The sequence below is a fragment of the Podarcis muralis genome, chromosome 5 (genome assembly GCF_964188315.1).
Source record: "Podarcis muralis chromosome 5, rPodMur119.hap1.1, whole genome shotgun sequence".
Classification (NCBI taxonomy): domain Eukaryota; kingdom Metazoa; phylum Chordata; class Lepidosauria; order Squamata; family Lacertidae; genus Podarcis; species Podarcis muralis.
In genome coordinates this window covers 73,536,229-73,561,331 of record NC_135659.1, presented here as the reverse complement: position 1 = coordinate 73,561,331, position 25,103 = coordinate 73,536,229, and the positions used below count along the sequence as shown (strand labels likewise).

The 25,103-nt window shown below is 44.4% G+C and overlaps 1 protein-coding gene and 1 long non-coding RNA gene across 2 annotated transcripts in view; both read left to right on the top strand.

The window, feature by feature from the left end:
• Positions 1-24,701, top strand: part of AHCY (adenosylhomocysteinase) — a 30,011-nt gene extending 5,310 nt beyond the window's left edge. Inside the window, exons 3-10 of the mRNA XM_028734893.2 lie at positions 70-145; positions 2,612-2,764; positions 10,852-10,964; positions 11,648-11,855; positions 12,754-12,841; positions 14,576-14,693; positions 22,101-22,295; positions 23,794-24,701. Of these exons, the coding sequence (XP_028590726.1) occupies positions 70-145; positions 2,612-2,764; positions 10,852-10,964; positions 11,648-11,855; positions 12,754-12,841; positions 14,576-14,693; positions 22,101-22,295; positions 23,794-23,925 (1,083 nt within the window). The 3' untranslated portion in view covers positions 23,926-24,701. The remainder of the gene's footprint in view (positions 1-69; positions 146-2,611; positions 2,765-10,851; positions 10,965-11,647; positions 11,856-12,753; positions 12,842-14,575; positions 14,694-22,100; positions 22,296-23,793) is intronic.
• Positions 2,771-4,413, top strand: LOC144327833 (uncharacterized). The gene is made up of 2 exons (XR_013392992.1): positions 2,771-3,897; positions 3,943-4,413. It is a non-coding gene; the product is annotated as an uncharacterized LOC144327833 (long non-coding RNA).
• Positions 24,702-25,103: the final 402 nt, after the last annotated feature.

The following is a 25,103-nucleotide window of genomic DNA, read 5'->3' as shown; positions in this document are numbered from 1 at the left end:
TTATCTCTGTAGAGGAAGGTAGGGGAAAATCCCTTATGGTTTCTGGATATATTTTGATTTCTTTTGCAGGTGCAGTGGTCCAGCTGCAATATTTTCTCCACCCAGGATCATGCTGCTGCAGCTATTGCCAAAACCGGGGTTCCTGGTAATATGTTGCTTTGATAACACTTTAACTCTTGTCTGTTTCTTTTGCTCGGTCCAGCCCAATGACCAATGAAGAATGTAGCGTAGAGGGGTGAATTTGCCAGGCTAGCACCAGAGCAGAAGAAATGAGCCTGAGAGTGATTTCTCATTCTGAATGCAGTGCTGACAAGGCAAAATTCTTTTGGTGTATCATCCTAGCAAAGAAAAACTGTTGGTGAGAAACGGCTAAGCAGGCTGCTGCTTATAGTTCATCAAAAAGAATGAAAACATAGGTCGGGGTAGGGAATCTGCAGCCCAGGAACCAAATGTGGCCCTTGGGGCCTCTCCAACTGGCCCTAAGAACTCTCCCCACTGCTACACCCCTCACTGACCCAATTCAACCCCCAAGTGTTTTGCCTGGCTGGAGTGCATCTTGGACTCTGATAATGGAGGACAGAGGTGGTGTGTGTGTGTGTCTGTAGAAACTAGCCTACTGTACAAAGGTAAAATTTACACTCATTGCTTCCCCACTGTTGCCCTGCCTACCACTGGCAAGTGGTTCTTGGAAGGTTGCTCAGAAGGAAATGCATCTCTAGCGGTGAAAAATGTTCCTCACTCTTGATGTAGGTCAGGGGTCAGCAAAGGTTTTGTGACTTGGGCCAGTTCACGGTCCTGCAGACGCTGCGGTGGGCCAGAGTGTGCGCAAGCGCTATTTCCTGTGCTCCTTCCAGCGTGGAGGAGACGTGCGCAGCCAATGGGAAGCCGGCCAGCGTCTTGGAAGGCGGTTCCCGCTCTGAGCGGGTGGCGGGGGTCCATGGGCCAGTTAAACATGGGCTTGTGGCCCATGGGCCTTTGGTTGCTGACCCCTGATGTAGGTTATAAGCTGCAGGATAAAGGTAGCTCTCTAAGTAGAGAAAGCTTACCCTAAGGAGTATGTTACTCTTGACGATGCAGTATTGTGGCTTTGAAGATTGAACATTCTGTTAAGGAGTCCAGCATCCTGACTATTTGCTTGAATATATAGTAAGAACCCTTCTCCCTCTTTGATCTCATTGTATGAAGTCTACTTAACTGCTGATATCTGTTACTGGATAGGGCCTTAGGTAAAGTGGTCTGCTGTTTGCTAGTGCTGCATGTTGGACAATAAGAACACATTAACGTATTTAAGGATATCTTGGGAATTTCAGCAGGTGCATCTTTGCTTACTCTTGCAAGAGAGTGTCAAACTTCACTTGTCCAAATGGCCTCTTCTATACAACCAAGAGAGGTACAATCCTCTATCCTAGATGGAGACTTATGAGAAATGGAGAAATTCCAGATATCTAGTTGCTCCCTATTCAGTAGTAGGTGCAGCTTTTATTTTTATTTTTATTTTAAATTATGATCCTCCCCAATTCTAATTTGGTTGCTTAAGGCTACAATCCTTAACACACTTTCTAGGAAATAAACCCTACTGATCTCAATGAAACCTTCAAGTAAACATGGTTAGGATTGTATTGTAACTTAGTAATGACTTAAGTCTCACAGGTTTAAATTGGGATAAAACGTGTCTTAGTCTGGGATCTAACCTGCTGATTATGCATCCTATGGGCTTCATTATAGGCCTCAAAATGTGGAAACATGCATCTAGGCATCACACCAAAACTAGCAAATTCATTGCAGCATAAGTTGGTGAACCAGACTCTAGTCCATAAGAAGTTGTAAGGCCACAATACAATTGTTTAGTTTTCAAGTTGCTGCAAGACTTTTGTTGTGTTAGCTGCAACAGGCTTAGGCATGGCTGCTAGTCTGGAAGATGTCAAGGCATGTATTTTGGAGGATGAGCACTCTGCCTGCAGAAGTGTGAGTCTTAAGAGTTGACGTGTGGAGTGAGGAAAGCCAAAGGGATGTCAACAATGCTCAATAACTCTGTACATCATTTTCATGGAAAAGCTGAGATCTTCTTTAGTTGAAGATAACACAGCCAATCTGCCCCCACCTCCTTCAAACCCTTCCTCCAAACCACACCTTTTCCCATGAAGCCTTAATCTTCATACCTGCTGATGCTACACCTAAGTAAGTGTTTATGAAATTTAAGTATACGTACTGCCCCCCTCTCTGTTGCCTCCACAATGTCAATTTAGATTGCAAGCTACTCAGGGCATGGACCTGTCTTTCTGTTGCTCTGTGACAGTATGGCATGAAGAGCACCAGCGTGTGAATGTATAAGAAACTGATGGATTCTGATTAAGGTCTTTAATGTGCATGATTAAGCGGTAAACTCTGCTTCCCTGTTCAGATGTAATTATTTTTATTTCCAGCTGTTTATGCAGAGATGAGTTTCTTGTTGCTTCAAGGGAAGATTGCTGATATCATGATAGCACATCTTTTCATTTAGCTCTTGAAACTGCATTCATTTGAGTGTAGCTGACTTCTTAAGTCTTTTAATTACCTTTCTGTTTAATTACCTCTGTGTTTTAATTGCCTCTCTGTTTTGACTTGTACCTAGTGTTTGCTTGGAAGGGGGAAACAGATGAGGAATACATATGGTGCATTGAGCAGACCCTCTATTTTAAGGATGGGCAGCCCTTGAACATGATTCTTGACGATGGGGGAGACCTCACCAACTTGGTCCACACAAAATATCCACAGCTCTTGAAAGGTAATTGTATGTGGTCTTGCATAAACACTTAAAATATGTAAAGCGCAATGTAAGAATGAAGGAAGCTGCTCTCCTGGTATGCCCCACGGAGAGCCTCAAGGTCCATAAATGGCAACACCTTAGTAGTCCCAGGTCCTAAGGAAGTTAGATTAGCTTCAACCAGAGCCAGGGCCTTTTCAACTCTGGCTCCGGCCTGGTAGAAAGCTCTGCCTCATGAAACCAGGGCCCTGCAGGATCTGATTTCTTTCCGCCTGGCATTTGGCTTGGAGCCAATTTGATTCCATCCCCCTCTTTCTTTTTTCTTTTCCCTTTCTCCTCCTGTGATGAGGCTGCATTTTAATATTTTAATGTCTCAATATTTTAATGTTGTATTTTAATCTTGTTTTTAAGTTGTATTCATTCAACTTGTTTTTATTATTGCTTGTTAGCCGCCCTGAGCCCAGCCTTGGCTGGGGAGGGCGGGGTATAAATAAGAATTATTATTATTATTATTATTATTATTATTATTACAGATCTAAACATTGTCCCATCAAGCTCAGTATTGTCTAAACTGACTGGCAGTGACTCCCCAGGGTTTCAGATGGGGAACATTGCCAACCCTATCTGGAGATGAGACCTTCAGCATGCAAAGCACTTACACTACCACTGAGCTGTTGCCCTTCCTCCTTGAAAGTCCCTAGATAGTTCCCTTCCACTATATCATGCACATAATGCAATGTGATTGAGGAATGCTCTATCCAGAGGCACTGTGCACTGACCTAATTAGCAATTCTTTCCACTTGAAATTGGTTGAAAAGGCTATACAAATCAGGCCATCATGCATACGGGCCTCCAGGGAGGGAGTCCACATAATACTACTTCAGGTGTATGGTGGGGTGGATGTGTTCATGCTACAGCACCACTGAGTCACTATCTAGGTACCGTATTTTTCGCACGATTGGACGCACCGGACCATAGGACGCACCTAGTTTTCAGGGGGGGAAATCAAGGAAAAAATATGATTCCCCCCCCCAGCTCTGGGAGCAGTGGACAGGCTGCACGCAGCCTGTGCGCTACTCCAAGACCTTCTCCCTGCTTTTGCGGGAGGTGCCGGAATTCCCCCATCTCCCGCAAAAGCCCGCAGGAGGGAGAAGGTACTGACTCGGCCAGTCAATCCCTTCTCCCTCCTTGGGGAAAAGCCCCCAAGAGCTGCGCGCTCTGTAAAGGCTGCGCGGCTCTTGCAGGCTTTTCTGCGAGGTGGGGGAATCCCCCCACCTCCTAGAAAAGCCAGCAAAGCCGCGCAGCCCCTTTAAAGAGCGCACGGCTTTTGCCTGCTTTTGCGGGAGGTGGGGGAATTCCCCCATCTCCCGCAAAAGCCCGCAGGAGGGAGAAGGGACTGACTCAGCCAGTCAGTCCCTTCTCCCTCCTTGGGGAAAAGCCCCCAAGAGCTGCGCGCTCTGTAAAGGCTGCGCGGCTCTTGCAGGCTTTTCTGCGAGGTGGGGGAATCCCCCCACCTCCTAGAAAAGCCAGCAAAGCCGCGCAGCCCCTTTAAAGAGCGCACGGCTTTTGCCTGCTTTTGCGGGAGGTGGGGGAATTCCCCCATCTCCCGCAAAAGCCCGCAGGAGGGAGAAGGGACTGACTCAGCCAGTCAGTCCCTTCTCCCTCCTTGGGGAAAAGCCCCCAAGAGCTGAGCACTCTTTAAAGGCTGCGCGGCTCTTGCAGGCTTTTCTGCGAGGTGGGGGAATTCCCCCACCTCCTAGAAAAGCCAGCAGAAGCCACGGAGCCTCTTTAAAGAGCGTGCGGCTTTTGCCTGCTTTTGCGGGAGGTGGGGGAATTCCCCCATCTCCCGCAAAAGCCCACAGGAGGGTTGGAGAGTAGCGGGAAGGCGTCGCGCGCCTTCCTGCTGCCCCCCATCGTCTGGGGCTGGCGATGGGGGAAGCGCTGCTTTTCCCCCCGCCAGCCTCAAAGAGCAGACTCTCCTGGCTTCAGCGGAAGCAATGGGAAGCCTCCGGAGCGCAGGCTTCGGAGGCTTTGCCTTGCTATCGCTGAAGCCAGGGAGCCTGCATTCGCTCCATAGGACGCACACACATTTCCCCTTAGTTTTTAAGACGGAAAAACTGCGTCCTATGGTGCGAAAAATACGGTAAGTATCTGAGCTGTCTTGGCAAGTAAAGAGGAGCCCTTCCTACACTTGCCTGCTTCTTGTAAGATTTTGCAGACTAGTAACTTCTGGGTGCTTCATAGCATGGCTGGGTTAATCTTAACTATGGCTTGCTGAAGCAAGCCAACGCAATGAACTGTGCTTTGGAGCAGACTTGTTTCAACAAGTCATAGTTAAGCCTGCCCACAGTTTGTCTAGGTTTGGATGCTTCAGCAAGCTGCAGTTAATCTAAAACAGAAGTGAAAAGTTCCAAACCTTCTCTTCTTCAATGCTCCTGAGGCACACAAAGAAGTGTGAGCCCCTTCCAGTAGCAATAAACAATGTTTTTGCACGGTGTCTATTAAGCCATTACTTTAATAGATGAATTACTTAAGAAATGAAACTTGGACAAAAAACATGCTGGCTAAATTGAGCAAGACTGGATGCTGTACTCATCATCTGCTAAGCAGAGAGTTCAGTGTTTCTGGGTACTCCCACTCACCCTCCTGCCAGTATAACTTGCACATTCTTTCTGCCTTCATGCCTTAAGCTACAGAAACCTGTGAGAATAAATGCTGAGATTCTCAAAATACGAGGCAGCATACCAGTGTATGCTACAGTGTATACTACAGTGTGGTGTAGTGGTTAAGAGCGGTAGACTCGTAATCTGGGGAACCGGGTTTGCGTCTCCGCTCCTCCACATGCAGCTGCTGGGTGACCTTGGGCTAGTCACACTTCTTTGAAGTGTCTCAACTTCACTCACCTCACAGAGTGTTTTTTGTGGGGGAGGAAGGGAAAGGAGATTGTTAGCCGCTTTGAGACTCCTTCGGGTAGTGATAAAGCGGGATATCAAATCCAAACTCTTCTACCTACCCAGTTTCTGTGATTGTACAGTGGTATAGCAGAAGGATTCACCCTTTGGGATTTTAGTCTGGAGGAAACTGCCTTGTTAGATCAAAATCAATGGATCTTCTTTTTTTTTTTTTTAATTATTTATAAAGTTTCAAATATAACAATAAAAAAAACCATTCCATTTGAAATATACATCCAATTCTAATATTTCCACTTTCAGACTTCCTTCAGTCTATCTGGAAATTTTCATGTTTTCACAATTGTTCACATTTCTTGTATCTGTATTGTTTTGTTGTTGGTTTTTTTGACCAAATTAATCTTAACAATTATTATAAAACAATATTTCTTTCCCTTATTATCACAGAGCTTCTTGAAAACCTACAAACGTTAATTGACCTTCACATATATTTTTTAATATACTCTGTAAATTTATTCCAGTCCTCGGTAAATCTCTGGTCTCGCTGGTTCCAAATTCTCCCTGTTAGTTTGTCTAATTCTGCGTATTCCATCAACTTCATTCTCCATTCTTCTTTCGTCGGGATTTCTTCTTGTTTCCATTTTTGTGCCACCAAAATTCTTGCCACTGTTACTGCATATAAAAACAACTTCTCATACTTCTTTTTTATGTCATTTCTTAGTATTCCTAACAGAAAAGTTGATTGAGAAACTTTTAAATCAATGGATCTTCTTATCTGTATATTTTAGTTACAGTACTTTAAGTGCTGCTGCCTTGGACTTTTTGTGCTTGTGCTAAGGGGCAGAAGCTTTTGGAAACACCAGTCAGACAACATACAGCCAGGAAGTTGCTTGCGTCAAATGGTTGTGTGCTGCGTTTTAGTACCTTTATGAAATCCACCCTCCTGTGTTATTTTCCTTGAAAGAAGAGGCATGTGCTAACTTCGCATATATAAAGTTATGCAAGGAACAAGGCATGGTTAAGATTAAACCAGCATTGTTACCAAGCCCCAACAAGTTACTAGCCTGCAAAATCTTATGAGGAAGATGAACAAGCATGATAGTAAAAAAAAGAAAAGGAGGTTGCAGGCTAGAATTGCAACTATGCCTTTTGCACTTTCCTCTTCTCCTGCCACCCTGTTTGCCTTCCCTCTTCTTCCCACTCAACACCAAGCCATAGAGCAGAAGTGGGGGCCTTCCCCCCCACTTTTAAACATTTTCCTGCACACAGTTCCACCTGAGCGAGCCCCACCCTCTGCCCAGAGTGTTTTGGGGCCTGTGAAGAGTTTGCATGCAGTGGAGAAGAGAGCAGAATTGTCCCTAGTTAGCCTCTTATGGATTTTTAAGCCCTGTTGTCAGGGTGTAAGTTTCAACAATAAAGAAATTCACATATACCATATTTTTCGCTCTATGGGACGCACTTTTCCCCCTCCAAAAATGAAGGGGAAATGTGTGTGCGTCCTATGGGGCGAATGCAGGCTTTCGCTGAAGCCTGGAGAGTGAGAGGGGTCAGTGCGCACCGTCCCCTCTCACTCTCCAGGCTTCAGGCAGCTATCCGCAAGCGTTCTGAGTGCGGCGGGAGTTCCTGCTGGGCTCCGAAGGCTTGCGGATAGCAGCCTGTTCTGGGGTCGGGGGAAGCTTGGGTTTACCCCACCCCAGCCCCGCGGCTGGGGCCGGAAATAATTTTTTCCCCTTTATTTCCCCCCCTAAAAACTAGGTGCACCCTATGGTCCGGTGCGCCTTATGGAGCGAAAAATACGGTAGCTAGGCGGATTTTTTTAAAAGGTGAAAAACGAGTAGTCGTGAGCACTACTGAAAAGTGATTTTTGCAAAAGGCCCACTAGAGGGGGGCATTGCACTTTACACTGTGTTGGGAGCTGAATTCCCCCACCCACTTTGCTGGTAACAAAGTAAAAACATGCTGGAAAATATTTTAAAGTAATATCTGTTTCAGCAGAGCAGGGACCATATGACTGTTGGCTAAAGGGCAAAATTCTCCCCATCACATGTCATGGAATGATTAGGGTCCATCCATAGATTTGTCTCTTCATGTAATCTGCTACTGATTGGCTGCATGTGACCATACTGTGCTCCTCTCTCCATCTCATGATCTGCTGCCAATTCCTATTATTTAATAAGACACCAATGTTTTCTACATTTATATTATTAGATTCATATGCTCCCGCCCTTCAACGTTAAAAGTTCTGAAAGCAGCCTCTCAAACATTTTGAAGGACGCTGATTCATTCCAATCCAGTTTCAGGCCTGGGCTTGTCATGGAAAGAGCCTTAGTCTCACCCTGGCGGATGGCCTAAGCCATGGAATGGATTTGGTGTGTGACCCTATTAGTTTGCCTGGATCTCAAAGTGACTTCCCATGTCAGTGAATATACTGTTTCTCTAGGCTTCCTGGTAGGATTGGCTAAGAAGCAGCATTTGCAAAGAAAGAGGAGAGCGAATTTTAGACACACAGGGAGACACATTTAAATTTCCCTTGGTTAATTGTTATTAATTTAAGACTGTTTTATACCACTTAATACTTGCACTCGTGTTGTGTACACTGAGAGAAAGATAACATATACCATATACTCTATCTTTTGTATTTGCGGGTGTTGATGATGAGACAAGGAAGCATTAGGATGCTTCTGGCATGTCCCCATAACTCCTCCTCTCTTGCCATTCTGACATTTGTTGGGTCATTGGAGAGAAGTGAATGACATTGAGGAAGTCCCTGGTATTGCACACAAGGGGGGGAATTCAACATTGTGCTCTTCCAATGCTCCATCAGCAGAAGCATTTCATCTTGTCAGAAGGAATTATCCTTCTCTTCACTCTGTGTACTGTTCTAGGGTTTCTCTTGACCTTCCCAAGCCAATTTTGGGGAGCCTGATGCGGGTGTGTGATCCCTGTTGCTAAAGCAGAAGTCATTGCACAGGGCTTCTGTTGATGGGACTCATTAGGTGAATCCCACCCTAAGTCTTTTTGTTCATTTCTTTCGATCTCACTCCTCACTCCGCCCCCAGCAGTCTCAGACAATTGGGCTGCTCATGATGCTAATGGAAGGTGCTTTTTTAGTTTAGTCTCTTAAAAACCTTAAGCTCATTTTCCCTCCCTCTCTGTCTATTGAAGATTATATCTGTTCTTTTAAGGGCCCTTTCAGATGCCAATCTTCATCCAGCCACTAGATGGTATTTATGGTCTCTCCCATTTCGAATGATCCAAGGGTTTGTGTCTTACATTAATCCTTCCAATATAGGTGAAGATACTCTCTGACCTCTGAAGGACTACCTGGTTTTTCTCAAACATCAAGATCCTTGAAGGCGAGCATTACTTGCAGATGGAAATAATCTATTAAATGCACCTCATCCACTAAAATGCCAACAGGACTGCACTTCCGTGGGCGTTTTCTTTGCCTGGACCAACCAGCCTCTTCCTTTCCACTTCTTTGAGGCCCTCTCCTCTGTTTGGTTTAATCCATGGGCTGCTAGTGCAATGCCTGTGGGCTTATCCATTCAGTAGAAAACATTCTTTTTAAATGAGTTTCATAAATTTCTGTCACTGACCCCCCCAAATCGCTTGGAGACACCTGTGGAATTGGCAGTAATTCCTGTCTTTTCATCTGCACATGAAGCTGCGCATTAACCTTTGTAGCAGTCATTTTGTTATTTTAAGTAAGCGCCATGTTGTAAATCTTTATTTTTGTTAATGAGCTGCACAAATTTTAAGGTTACAGGCGATTTCAGACTTGGCATCTCCAGTGCAAGAAACAGGTGGGAAAGTCTTTATGGGAGGCCTGGGCCGTCTCAGTTATGCATGCATGCATCCCGGCCCTTCACCTCCTTCTGCAACTGTAATTGGATAACTACCAGCTGCCTTTTCCAGAAACAAATACTTAAGCATGACTGTGTTGTAAACAAGTTAAAGAGCCATTAGGGGAGTGTAGCATTTTTATGCAATACTATCCACTGGCCACTTTCTGTTCTGCTAGGCTGCATTCATGTGACTTTTCCCTAACTGTTAAGTTCCCATATTATATTTGAGCTTTCATGCCATGTAAAAGAAACTTCTGGAATTATAGTACAGGTTTAGTGCTTATTTCCATTTTACTTGCTTCCAGAAGACATCCATTTGCAAATAATATGGAAATGGGTGCTAAACTTGTACTATATTCCACTATAAAAACAAAAAAAAATTCCTTCCAGTAGCACCTTAAAGACCAAGTTAGTTCTTGGTATGAGCTTTCGTGTGCATGCACACTTCTTCAGATACACGAATACAGAATACACATGTGTATCTACAGAATACACATGTGTATCTGAAGAAGTGTGCATGCACACGAAAGCTCATACCAAGAACTAACTTAGTTGGTCTTTAAGGTGCTACTGGAAGGAATTTTGTTTTGTTTTGACTATGGCAGACCAACACGGCTACCTATCTGTAACTATATTCCACTATAGTTCCTGTTACATTGCAAGAAAGCTCAAATATAATACAGGAACTTAGCAGTCAGGAAAATGTTGTGGAAGTAGAATAAATGGCCATTTGGATGCAGCCTTATTAATCTGCTGTATTGCATCATAGGATTCTTTTCAGAAAAGCAGTTCACTGAACATTCCCTCTCCTGTTCTGCTGGCCTTGTGTCACAAGTCCTAGTTTCATCCTGATTTGTTCCTTTCCCCCGTTTTGGTCCGTTCACCTTGTGAAGTAGGGAGGGATGTCAAGCTACATAACAAGACTCATACTGCAAGCATGGAAAACCTGGTGTCCTTCAGATGTTGGATGATGGCTTCCATCAGCCCCAGTCAGCATGGCCAGCTGTAGTCCAGCCACATGGAGGTCCACAGGTCCCCCCAACCAAAGTCCAGGACTACCTTGTCAGCTGACAGTGGGTCTCTAAGGTCTCATGCAGAGGTCTTTCCCAGCCATGCCACCTGAGGTCATATTGTCAAAATATTATTGGATGAGTTCAGATACCGTGTTTCATGTTCTTAGCATTCAGATACAAGCCTAGAATGCTTTAGACTCGACCTTGTATGAAGAGAGTTCCTACTACTAGAGAAGTCCTCCTAAGAGGACTACTAAAGATGGCTGCTTAACATTGGTTGAAATCTGGAGATCTCTGTTTGCAGCATATTGTAAACACAGTTGGATTCTTCCTTGCAGGAATCAAAGGAATATCTGAGGAAACCACCACTGGAGTCCATAATCTCTATAAAATGCATGCCAAAGGGACCCTGAAGGTGCCAGCTATCAATGTTAATGACTCTGTCACCAAGGTAAGGTCACTAAACTCTTCTGTATTGTCTCTCCTTCCATAGCTGATGACTATGGATTCTTCCTTGTGTCTCATTTTTCCTCTTGCGCCTTCACCTGCCATCTGAAATGATAAGGGTTCAGTAATCATTTTACTCTGATGAGCTGCTTGTCCACATAACAACTCATCATAATTACTGATTTGTGATGGTGCTGGTCTTTTGCTTTGGGAAGCAGTGGTGGCAAAGCCTTCTGAGGTGTGTGCTTCAGAGAGTGCACCTGAGCAGTAAGCTAGTAAGTCATTGCCCACAGCAAGTCTTTTTGGGGAAAGTTGCATAGATTTCCTTTGCAGCTATAAGCTTTTGCATTCAAGCTAAATTGCAGCAGGGGGCACCCTTCTTAACATCCGTCAACACTTGCAACAACTTTCCTCTCTAGGTTCCTGCAGCATTTGTGTCTAAAATATAGTTTGGATGCAAGATATCAAAGGCTTCTGTGAATAAACTGCCTTTCTTTCGCCGCCCCTGAAATTATGTCTTATGGCAGAATTATGGATAGTAGAAGTTGGGTTTAAACATGCTGATTTATGGAAACTGATGAAACCTGGATGCATTTAGCCTACCTCTAGCATTCTGATGTGCTTGCTTCATGCTGCGATCATCTTTGGAAATTGCTTCAGTTTCTCAAATTCTTCTTTCCTCCCTAGAGTAAATTTGACAACCTCTATGGCTGCAGGGAATCCCTCATCGATGGCATTAAGCGTGCCACAGATGTCATGATTGCAGGGAAAGTGGCTGTTGTGGCGGGCTATGGTGATGTTGGCAAAGGTTGTGCACAAGCCCTGAGAAACTTTGGTGCCAGGGTCATCATCACAGAAATTGATCCAATCAATGCACTGCAGGCAGCCATGGAAGGTGAGAATTGAAGGACCGTTTGCTCAAGTGAGTCATTGTTCTTGGTGAATCCAGCTAAGACATATGTGTCATAGTCCCATTAGAATGAATGGGAGTCCCAAATCTGGGGTCCATTAGGGTATGTTGTTTTAACCCTACGTATGCCACCCTAAGCACTATGGGAACAGGGTTGGGATGATACAGCTGTGATAGATACTTAAGAGCTGGCAAAACAGGAGACATATACCTTGTTTATAGACGCGGGTGGCGCTGTGGTCTAAACCACTGAGCCTCTTGGGCTTGCCAATCAGAAGGTTGGCTGTTTGAATCCCCACAACGGGGTGAGCTCCCGTTGCTCAGTCCCAGCTCCTGCCCACCTAGCAGTTCAAAAGCACGTCAAAGTGCATGTAGATAAATAGGTAGTGCTCCAGTGGGAAGGTAAACAGTGTTTCCGTGTGCTGCTCTGGTTTCGGTGTTCTGCTGCACCAGAAGCGGCTTAGTCATGCTGGCCACATGACCCAGAAAAACTGTCTGCGGACAAACACCGGCTCCCTCAGCCTGTAAAGCGAAATGAGCGCCGCAACCCCAGAGTCGTCTGCGACTGGACTTAACTGTCAGGGGTCCTTTACCTTTTTACACCTTGTTTAAGGCAACCATCCCCCATGGTCTAATAGTGAAAGAGAACAGATACATTCTGGATCAGAAAAGGCAAGATGGAAGGTGGGTCACCTGTTGATCTACAGGGCCTTTTCGTACGTTACACAGGGGAAGCCAGAATCTCTTTCCCTCTTTCAGTCTTATAATATGCATGTTTGCTGCATTCATTTTTGTAGGTGTATGTGTAAAACTCTAACGTGTAAGGTGTGAAGAGGCCCAAAGTTACAGTTCAATGTATCCTTTCCCTTCTCCTTATTTCCAGGTTATGAAGTTACAACAATGGAAGAAGCTTGCAAAGAGGGCAACATATTTGTTACCACCACTGGATGCTCAGAAATTGTGCACGGGAGGTACTGTATACATTTTAGCTAGTGACTGCTATCCCTGTGTGTGTTGGGAAACAGGGATTGTGGAAGATGGTATTGCAGATATTACTATTGCACAGCTTGGAAAAATAGGATGAAGAAAAACTGACTCAGAATAAAAATTGTCCAAACCATAAATATTGTTCCAAACTTTTGCTGTTCTTCAAACAGACAAAAAACAAACAAGTGATACATTCAAATGGTTGCATAAAATCATGTGCTTGTCCAAGCACAGGTTCAGCTTCTTATAAATATAAAATACTATTTATAATCGGAGCTGACAAACAGAGCTCTGTCTCTCCTACAGACTCCATCAGCCTGCATTCTAGCCTGAGGCTGTTTTCTCTCCAGGAGAGACATCAGCATGTCTTTCCTTTATAGTCGCTGAGGAACAAAGGACTCCCTCAAAATGGTGATTTGCAACTCAATACCTTACTCATGTGATCTAAGGTTAAGCACCACATGGTCCTCAAGCAGATCTCTAGTTATCTCAATGGAAATCCCCCAATGTTCCCTTTAGCAATACACATACAGAGTCATTTTCTATTCAATGTACAATTAAGCAACACATGGTTCATTGAAGCAGCTTTCATGATGGTTTTGCTATTATCTTGCTCCCAATGTCATCTTCTGCCCGTAGAACACAATTAAAATGGCATACCCCTCTGGAATTTGTGTTCTGCAGATATAGGACTATTAACTTCTATCAGCCCTATCAGCATGGCAAAGGATGATGGGAGTTGTAGTCTAAGAGCTCCTGCGGGGCAGAATACTGACTGTTCCTGCAATGCACCAGAGCCCATTCAGCTGTTAAAACAATTTAATCTGGCTAGGCCCCAGTTATTCTAGATATCTCTGGAGTATTTTGGTTCATAGAAGATATAACAGCACGTGGAGTTTAAATCTGCATTCCATCCTTTCTATTCTTGATTCTGCAACAGGGACAGAGAATCTGTGATACTCCAGAGGTTGTTGAGATTCAAATTCCCATCATCCCCTGCCAGCGTGGCCAATAGCAAGGGATAATGGGAAGTCGGATTCAAACAACATCTTGAGGGCTGCAGTTTCCCCATCCCTGTTCTACAATAAGCCTGTAACCAAATCTGCTGAACCCTACCAACTGATTGGTAGCTGATTATGAACCAGAACAGAGCTGAGAATTTTACTGCTTTCACAGGCTGCAAGGAGGTAATTGGGTCAGGCCGTGACAACCAAGGAAAGATGGGCTTTACAGTAGATTGTAGCAAGATTAGCAAAGGTGCTTTAGAATGTGAGGGTGGAGTTAGACCATCTTCCCAGTTCCATTTTTAATATGCTGGATTTGGGATGCTTTCTGTTGGGGGTGACAGGAAAGCACAAAAGTGCCTACTAGTGTGAAAAAATAAGTGAAATTCTTGGGACTTGTATTGGTCTGTATACTGCATGGACCAGTCCTTGGGTTGAGGGAATGCATAAGACATCAGCTTTTTGCCAGCCTGGTGCCTTCTAGACCACAACTCCATCAAGCAAAGTCAGGTTGCTGAAGGCTACCTTACATCCTTGCCGTTTTAAGCAGGTCTTTTTAGCTATATAGCATCTGGTGGTCAAGGGACTTAGTTACTGGGATGAGACCCTTCCCAACTGATCTGTGGCCATCTTCAAGCAGTGTTCAGTTCCTTGGGTGCAGGACACAATGAATTACCTTCTCCACAAAGAGCTGTTTTTTTCTCCCCCTTCCAGGCATTTTGAGCACATGAAAGATGATGCCATCATATGCAACATTGGACACTTTGATGTGGAAATTGACGTGAAGTGGCTAAATGAGAACAGCGTGAAGACTGTGAACATTAAACCCCAGGTGAGTGAGAGTGAACTTAGAACACAAAAGATCCCATCTTCATGGAACTCATTCTTGGGAGGATAAAGTCCATTGAAAGACAGAGTGGCGGCTACTCCAGAATTGGAGAAGGGGACCGCATCTTTTGACAGCTTGTTTCTGGTGAACACTGCTGAGGTGTGTCCTGTGCATCCCTCCCCTTTGGGACATGTGGTGAGCAAGGGATGAGGGAGGTGCAGACCAAAGACAAGAAAGTACCTTATTTTCACAAGGGCTGGGCCTATGCAGAGACTTTTAGCAGAATGCGCAGTTGGGTTGCAGTGCCAAGGCACATATCGTGGGTTTGTGCAGATCACCGGAGAGCTTTACACAGGCATGGTTCTTAAACAAGCTGAACTCTCTGTTGGCTATTTGCAGATTAGTTGCACTGCAGAAGGCGTGCTGGGGAGACCACACATTACAAAGAACGCAAAAAAAACTTTTGTTAGGTTTTAATAACAAAAACTCCTTTTACACTAAATACAGTGGTACCTCATGATACATACGCTTCAGGTTACATACGTTTCAGGTTACAGACTCCGCTAACCCAGAAATAGTGCTTCAGGTTAAGAACTTTGCTTCAGGATGAGAATAGAAATTGTGCTGCGGCAGCAGCGGGAGGCCCAATTAGCTAAAGTGGTGCTTCAGGTTAAGAACAGTTTCAGGTTAAGAATGGACCTCTGGAATGAATTAAGTACTTAACCCGAGGTACCACTGTATATCAATAAGCATAACCCATCCCCCAGGGTACTGAGAGAGCTAGGTGCTGTTCTTTATATACTACAGTGGTACCTCAGGTTAAGTACTTAATTTGTTCCAGAGGTCTGTACTTAACCTGAAACTGTTTTTAACCTGAAGCACCACTTTAGCTAATGGGGCCTCCTGCTGCTGCTGCGCCGCCGGAGCCCGATTTCTGTTCTCATCCTGAAGCAAAGTTCTTAACCTGAAGCACTATTTCTGGGTTAGCGGAGTCTGTAAACCGAAGCGTATGTAACCTGAGGTACCACTGTATACCCAACAGCTTAATTAACGTAACTTAACAGCACCTGCTCTACTGCTTCACAGCTGTAAAACTAGGTCACGTTATTTGCTCTGGCCCTTAAAGAAATGCACATCTTGTGGAACAATAATGAACCTTCAAATTTAAGAGACCATTCAACACTCTCTTCTACCCCCTTATCACCACAGGGGAGATAGGCAGCATTACACAGTTGCTGATCTAAATCGTTAAAAGTTACAGACTGGGTTGAGGACCTCAGGCTCCAGGTGTTGAATGCAGCCCATGAGGCTTCTCTGTCTTGCCCTCTGGTTTCTCCCCAGATCACCCCCTCCCCCCTTAGTCTGCTTTGTACCCTCCTTGGATGTTTTTGCTGGGCTGGAATATGTCTTTGAACTCTGATCATGCCTGTTGCTTGCCTGGATAGAGTTAGGTTTGTGTATAGAAGCTACCCTACTCTACAAAGGTAAAATTTAAAATTCACGGCTGGGCCTATTTTCTCTCTAGACCTGCCTACCACAGACATGTGGCCCATAAATGGATGATCAGAAGGGAATGTGACCCTGCCCCTGTTTTGGACCAGTTCTGGGAGCCAAAAGGCATCAGATATAGGAGGGAATGTAAAAAGCAGCAATTATAGCTTTGGAACTATGGAAATTTATTTCTTTTCACTGACGAAAAAACTGTGAATAACATTTTAGAACCTTGCGAGTTCATGCAGACACTTTTTGAGACGGAAGGGAGAGATGTCTAACGTATTTTGTGACACACATAAAGTATAATGAGGTTATCCCTGTTTCTGGTCAAACACTAGAAACTCATTCTGTACTTTTAAATTAATTTATATACTGCTTAGTGTCAAAGTAGACCTCTGAGCAGCTTAGAAGTATAAAACCAATTACACAAAGTTCCATAATTAAAATCTACAAATAGATTGGAAGATTAAAATATAAACATTGAAAAATAAAAACATGGAATAGAAGAAACCCATTAAATGCGCGCGCGCGCACACACACACACACACACACACACACACACACATATACAAATTAAAACAGGAGACTCGGGTCCCTGGCAGGTACCTTTCTCAGGCACTTCTCTGAAACCAGACCTGGAGGCTGGAATGGCTCAATTGCCCATCCTGAATGCATAACAGGATGAAAGGTGAAGTTTTGTTCCTCTTGCACTCTTGAGGCTGATGTTGTTAATCTGCACACCTTCAGTAAAATGACCTCAGCCTTTTAGGATTAGACATGGTCCCATTTTAACTGCTTTGGCAGGCCTGGCTTGTATTAAATGTATATTAGAAACCAGCCTGGCAAAACTCTCACTTTGTGCTGCAACTGCTCTGGGTTGTGTCATGATTTTCTACCACAGATCTGCAGTCATGGTTAGTGTATCCTGTCAATGGCAAGTCCACATTTCCCTCTTGGCCCTTTCCTTGTGTGTTCAGCTACTGGTTTCCATTTACTCAAAGGTGGCTGGAGGCCTGGAGCTTTTCAGAAACACATTGTCATCCTCTTTTTTTCTTTTCTGAAGGGAATATATGGAGCATTTTTCCAAGGCAACGTGCTAACTAGTTCTGAAATATTCCAGGTGCTGAGAATATGATACATCTTTTAGTGTGGCAACATCAGAAAACACTCCTTCCACATCGTGCCATCTAACATAAAAAACACCCCCCCCCCTTTCTTAAAATCCACAGTATGCAACCTAAGCAAGAATACTTGTTGTCAGAAGAGTAATTGGATCAGAGCGTGAGGCATATGGGATTGGAACCATCATAATGGAATTCCTAAGGAAAGACCTTATTCTGTTAGAACCAGGCTTTTGAGTGATCTCCTTCAAAGATAACCTCTGCAAACTGTTTTCAGCTTCCTTTTCATGCGTGCGCATGCACATTTATACATCAAGAACATTTATACTGAGGTTTTTTTGACATTGAATCCAACACATCCATATGTGTGTTGCTGACGGGACATTCCAGATGGAGTCTAGACAGGCGGTTCTCTTTATTGTATCAGCCATCCCTTAAGAGCCAGGTAAGCACACTCTCCTAGGACATGTGCATACCTGTGTGTGTGTACGCATATATTATTATTATTATTTATTTCATATATTTATTTATTATATTAGCACCCTCAAACCTCATGTTGCTTGGGAATTCTAAGGGCGTCATCCGGTGAGGTACTTCTGCTAGTGCTATGGTTTCTGCTTTTGCAACTGAACTCCTGTCCCCTTCCCCATTTCTGCCCTGGAAGGTTGGGGTAACTTGCAGAACACATTTAGCGGGGCATGCTAGGAGAGGAGAGAGGAAGTTAGCATATTACATCAATCCTGCACTGGCTGCCAATTAGTTTCTAGGCTCATTTCAAACTGCTGGTTTTGACCTATAATACCTCAAGGACCACATTTCCCTATATGAGCCTACCTAGACCCTGCAATCATCCTCTGAGACCCTAAACAAGAGGTCTGGAGAGTGGCAACACAAGAATGGCCTTTTTCCGTGCTGACTCCCTGTTTGTGGAATGCTCTCCCCAGGGAGGCACAACCCAGCGTAATTACATACAAATACATAAAACAAAGGTACAATGAGCAATTTTCTTTTACAATGAAATAAGCATAGTTTTGTACCATTTATGATAGATCTTTATTTAATAGGGTAAATTGTAAATCAAGAAACACAATATAACCTGTCATCTGTTCAGTTTTGATCAAAAAACATTCTCCCCAGAACTCTTGTATATATTTATATGACCACATCATGTGAAAATAATTTCCTTGTTCTTCACATTTACTATTTCTCTCTTTTTTTGGTATATTTTTAATTAGTTCCAGCATGGTATGCCATCTGCTCATAATTTTAAAAGAAATGTCTCTAGTAGACACACTTACATAGATGCACTGTGGTTCCAAATATCTCCTTAGTCCTCTGCTATCACCTCTTTATCCAGTCTTCCTCCCAATTCTGCATATTCTCCATTTTAGCATTCAGCAAACATGGAACCTTGATGTATCAGTTTTTGCCCCATTTCTAATGAATCATCAGCTGATACAGTGGTACCCCACAAGACGAACGCCTCGGAAGACAAAAAACTCGCTAGACGAAGGAGTTTTTCGTTTTCTTAGCCGCTTCGCAAGACGCATTTCCCTATGGGCTTGCTTCGCAAAACGAAGCTTGCCCCGCAAGCTCCGGGGATAGCGGGGAAGCGCAGCGCGTCTTCCCCGCTGTCCCCGGACCTCTTTTGAAGCAAGGGGTGGCAAGGAGAAGATCGCTTCTCCCCGTTGCCAGCCCTGCGATTCTCCCCGCTGCCCCTTCCCTTGCTTTAAAACAGGTCCGGGGACAGAGGGGAAGGCGCACGCGCCTTCCCCTCTGTCCCCGGAGATTGTGGGGCAGGCAACGGGGAGAAGCAATCTTCTCTCCACCGCCCCTTGCTTTAAACAGGTCCAGGGACAGAGGGGAAGGCGCGCGGCGCTTCCCCTCTGTCCCTGGACGGTCTCCATAGGAACGCATTGATTGATTTCCAATGCATTCCTATGGGAAACCGTGCTTCGCAAGACGAAAAACTCGCAAGAAGAAAAAACTTGCGGAACGAATTAATTTCGTCTTGCGAGGCACCACTGTAATTCTTCCCTTTTCTCCAGCTTACAAACTTCACCTGAACCCAATATGCTTAAAATACCAAACTGTTCTCCCTTCCCACCCAGCCTTTGGACCAGCCTTCTCCAGTCTTGCACAATTAAAGGGCTCTGTCACCCAAGGAAATACACTTTTAAAAAAGAATTGGATGCTTTGTGGTTTGGAACATGATGGGGAAATGCCCTGAAAGTGTGGACTGGGTGAATGAGTAATGGGAAGACGTATAAACACCCCTCAAGCAAATCCGGATGAATGCTTATTGTCAAATAATGACCCTGCAAACAAATAGGAATGAATAAAGAGGCTCAATAGAGACCTGATATAAATCTAACCTCTGTGTTAGCAAATTGAGATGAATGTTCAATTAAGCAGGTCATCTGGAGGATCCCCAAACCTGTATTTTCTAGTACATTCGATGCATAAATGGGAATCCTCACTTGCCTTCTCTAGTGCTGCCGTACTGCTTCTTAAGTCCAATATCCTGTCCAGAGTGTCTGGTGCAAGCTCTTAAAAAGATGAATACCTCATGATCGTCATAAGATGAGTGCTGTGTGTTCCTTTCCAATGAGATAATCATCTTTCTTTCACTTTCTAGGGCAGGAGCTGAAGTATTGTTTCTCTCTGTTGTGCCTATGCCTCTGGAGGTTTGAATAGGGCTCTGTGGGTTTCCTCAATCACCCATTCATCATAGCCTAGTTCTAGTCAGGATTGAATTAATCTGTTAATTTGCAAAAGGCAAACTGGTTTCATTGAGGATAGTTTGCAGACTGGATATTCCGTGCCCAGAAAGCTGTGGCTCTTTTGCTTCCTTCGGGTGTGTCAGTTCCTAGACCTTTTTCCTCACTCCATCACTTTCCTGCCGTTTTGGTTTTCTTGTTTCACTGGAAAATGGCAGCTGCTGACATTGAGGCTGCTGCCTCATAACACTGTGACTTGAGATGTCTGTTGACTTGAGATGTCTGTTGTCCACAGGATCAACAGACATCCACAGGATGAATAGCTTCTAAAGCACTCAATTGCGGCACAAAATACTGTTGTACTTCATTGGCCACAGATTATTATTTTTTCACTGGATCTGTGAAAAGACCCATGTAGCCCCACACATGGGTGTGGGGAGTAGTGCCTTGGGGAGTAGTGCCTTCCTTTTTAGTACACAACCTGCTGTGAAAAAGCTTATGCTTTGTCATGCAGGGCAATCCCTATGCATGCTAAATTCCACAGTGTTCAGTAGTGCACAAATCAAGAAAGCACATATACAGTGCTACCTCGGGTTACATACGCTTCAGGTTACAGACTCCGCTAACCCAGAAATAGTACCCCAGGTTAAGAACTTTGCTTCAGGATGAGAACAGAAATCTTGCAGCGGTGGCACAGCAGCAGCAGGAGGCCCCATTAGCTTCAGGTTAAGTGGTGCTTCAGGTTAAGAACAGTTTCAGGTTAAGAACGGACCTCCAGAACGAATTAAGTACTTAACCCGAGGTACCACTGTAAAGATTATGGCCTTGATTCCTTTAATCCGGAGTTTGTTGTTCTCAACCAAGAAAGGTTTGGCAGACTGGTGCATTCTGAAAAGCCATTTGTCTAGAAACTGCTGTTGTCGTTTAGTCGTGTCCGACTCTTCGTGACCCCATGGACCAGAGCACGCCAGGCACTCCTGTCTTCCACTGCCTCCCACAGTTTGGTCAAACTCATGCTGGTAGCTTCGAGAACACTGTCCAACCATCTCGTCCTCTGTCGTCCCCTTCTCCTTGTGCCCTCAATCTTTCCCAAAATCAGGGTCTTTTCCAGGGAGTCTTCTCTTCTCATGAGGTGGCCAAAGTATTGGAGCCTCAGCTTCAGGATCTGTTCTTACAGTGAGAACTCAGGGCTGATTTCCTTCAGAATGGATAGGTTTGATCTTCTTGTAGTCCATGGGACTCTCAAGAGTCTCCTCCTGCACCATAATTCAAAAGCATCAATTCTTCGGTGACTGCCACTTAATAACCTTCTCAAGGGACATGGTTCTTAGCATTCGTTGGGTTACATTTTAATATACTGATTGTGTAGATAATACAGTGAAGAAGACTAGAGAAGGGCTGTAGCTTGGGGTCGACCATCGGCTCTGCATTCAGGAGGTTCCGGGTTCAATCCCTGACATTTCCAGATAGGGTTGGGGATACCTGCTGTCTGAAAGCCCAGAGAACCATTGCTAGTCTGTAGAGCCTACACTGTCTGGCAGTGGCTCTTCAGGGTTTCAGGCAACTAGATGGTGGCTTCCAGTGTTCTTTCATATCAGGATCGATTAATCATTTTCTGCCTGTTCTGCAGTGGTTGCTGAACTAAGGATTAAAGCTTTTGATCCCAAAGTTTTTACCGCCCTGCCCCCCAGATGCTATCCTCTTCCTCCTCATGTGCATCAGTGAGAGCCAGTGTGGTGTAGTGGTTAAGAGTGGTGGACTCGTAATCTGGGGAACCGGGTTCGCGTCTCCGCTCCTCCACATGCAGCTGCTGGGTGACCTTGGGCTAGTCACACTTCTCTGAAGTCTCTCAGCCCCACTCACCTCACAGAGTGTTTGTTGTGGGGGAGGAAGGGAAAGGATATTGTTAGCCGCTTTGAGACTCCTTCAGGTAGTGATAAAGCGGGATATCAAATCCAAACTCCTCTTCTTCATCATTCCCCATACCTGGCAGCCTAGCAGAGATTGTAATAATGCCTCTGTGTCTTTCCCTGACTCACTCCTTAGCTCTCATTGGGTCTTTTTTTTCTATTCAGGTGGACCGCTACACGCTAAAAAATGGCCGCCATATCATACTTCTAGCAGAAGGCCGGCTGGTGAACTTGGGGTGTGCCATGGGCCACCCCAGCTTCGTTATGAGCAACTCCTTCACCAACCAGGTTCTGGCACAGATAGAGCTCTGGACACATCCTGACAAGTACGCAGTAGGAGTCCATATTCTCCCAAAGAAGGTGAGTGTTCAGACTTAGGCCCTGTGTTTCTTTGGATGAAAGTGGTATAAAAGTAGTTTTTGTTGGGGGTAGAGGAGGAGATAAACTGACTTGAGACTCTGGAAAGCTGCTGGCAGTAAAAGTAGGCTGATGAAAGGTCTGCGCTGACTGAAGGCAGCTTCCTATGCCCCTTGATTTGAATGTTGGTGAGTTTATGGCTGTGATATGATTTTAACTAGGGACTCCTCAGCCCTCAGGTCCTTGCAACAACTGCTCTTAATTGTGCAATGTAATGATTGCCATCAATGCTTCCTCCAGCTGTTGTTGGACCTTGGCTCCCATCATCCTGGACCATTGAACATAATAGCATGGGAGCTAATATGATGGGAGCGCCATATTGGCTACCCCTAGTCTAGAAAAGCCTCATACTTTGTACAGTATCAACGAGCTAACCTGTGCGCTAGATCATATTTGAATATGTTTTCAACTTCTGCAAAGAATGCTTCTTTAGACAGATTAATCTTGTGTGTCACGGGTCAAGAACCATTGCTCAGGGGTCTTGTGAGTTTTATTTTCTGCTTTGGTGTTGCCTTGCATTCCTGGAAAACATCAATTTGTCCCCAAACCCTTGATTTTCAAAGGAGTTGGTGCCCAGAAGTGTTTCATATGTAATCAAAGGAGAAATGGGAGTTTGTCCTCATTCTTTGTTGTTCCTTCTGGAGCCCAGTTGTAGCTTGTTCTTTTGTATAGGCATGATGGATAAAGGGGAATCTACAACTGCTTGAACATCTGAGCAAAGGCAGTCACAATCTGTTCCTAATTGTCCAAGTGTCCATCCTGTCTTTGTCCTTTTTGCCATTTTATTTCCCTGGGTTTATCCTTAATTATGAGTGAATAACTAATTATCAGTGGATTTCTTTGTTCTGAAAGAGGATGCGGGTTTGAGAGATGTAATAAATTACTAAAAACAAAAAGAGTCGTCTGGCCTCAATTTTCTAAAACAAGCCTGTGATTTTGACAAGATGGTAGTTGTTTGGTGCTTGGCCTAGGCTTAGTCGTCTTTGAAATTCAGCCAGAAGTGATTAGAAAAGATTTTCCCTTTGGTAAATAACATAAACCTGTGCACAACCAGCTGACGCACATACTTGCTGGAAGAGCTTTTCCGTTTAGACTAGTCCCCTAGGAAATATGAGTCCCAAATAAATTTCGCTGCTGAGGACACTTCCCCGATGAACCTGGAGTCACTATGTGCCAGCATTACAACAATCTTGGGATGCTGAGGAAAATTTTGGCAATTGCACAGTGTGCACAGCCTTGGCTCATTGCCTGTCCTTACCAGGGGATGGGGCCATATACCTCATTGGGGGCGGGTGTATTCTGATGCCAGTCAATGTAAGCAATAATGGAGCTAAATGGACCTATAGTCTGATACAAAATAAGGCAGCCTCCTCAGCTCCATAGTAGTACAGCTTAGTCTTTTACATCCTTTAAACTATTTCCTCCCCTTTCTTTCTTTCAGCTGGATGAAGCTGTGGCTGCTGCTCACCTGGATAAACTTGGCGTGAAGCTAACAAAGCTGACCGATAAGCAGGCGAAGTACCTGGGAATACCCAAAGACGGCCCCTTCAAACCAGATCATTACAGATACTGAGCAGCTAGCAGGGCCCCAAAGATCAAGACACAGGGACGTAAATCTTTCAAAGTACTTGCTTCCCTGCTGGGATTCAGCAGACGGCTCCACCCCAGTCGCTTTTTATATAAGCATTTAATAGCGGTTCTACATTGTCACATTTTGCTCTCCCCACTCACATCTCAGCCCATATTTCTTTTTTAGTGTGAAGTCCCCATGACTTTCCCCAAGCACTTTTTTCTCAAACAACTGTGCAGCCGGCTCCTCAGCAGAGCGGTTGCCATGCTGGAAGGTCTACGAGGAGTCTGCAAATTCACTTATCTTCAGGTCTGTGTTTCCAGGGGCGGCTCCTTTGCATCTTCAGGTACATGGAGTGATCCTTCCCTTGTCGTTGTAAAGTACAGGCCACACTGCACAGCAGACTTATTACCTAGCTGCTACATCATGCCTAGATAACTGGAACTTGGCTGGGGTTGACCTGAAACAAAAATGCAGGATTTGCTTGCATCTGCTCACTGGATCTCTCGGATCACAGATCTAGCTTTTGGGCAATGTAACATGATCCCACTTTGCATATATAGTCTCCATAGTAAGAATGGACCTGAATGTGTCCAGAGAGGCAACGTCTAGAAGCAATTTCTTTTGTGTGTAACAAAATTATAAGCCTGGAGCCAGGGGTTGGAGCAGCCAGTTCTCCAAAGATGCCAGTGGTGAATGTCTACTTGGGCCTAATTTTTGAATCTTGTGCCTGTCATAGTGTCTTAAAACAAGTTTTCTTAATAAAATCTGCAACGGTTGCCTTGTTTTTCTTTATGATATTGCTATCATTTCACATTGTCATCTTAAACATTCACCTATTTAAGGCCACTTTTAAGCAGTCGACCTTGTCAATATTCTGTGAATATATAGGGTTGCATCCAGAGTATAACCATTGGAATCAGTTGATTTTTTGTTAGTCATGTAATGTCCACAAATTTCAGTGAGTCTGCTCTGGTTATGACATAGGCTTAATGACATATGACTATAGGCTTCAGCCTATAGTCCTTTTCTGAAGGCAGTTCTCGTATCGCCCAGCATCATATCCTGTGACAGTAAATTCCAAAGAATGACAGCATGGGAGGAAGTCTACAATATTATAGTGATGGCTCAGGGCAGGCACTGATTTTCACGCACAGGTGTATGGGGTATTTGAAAAGGGA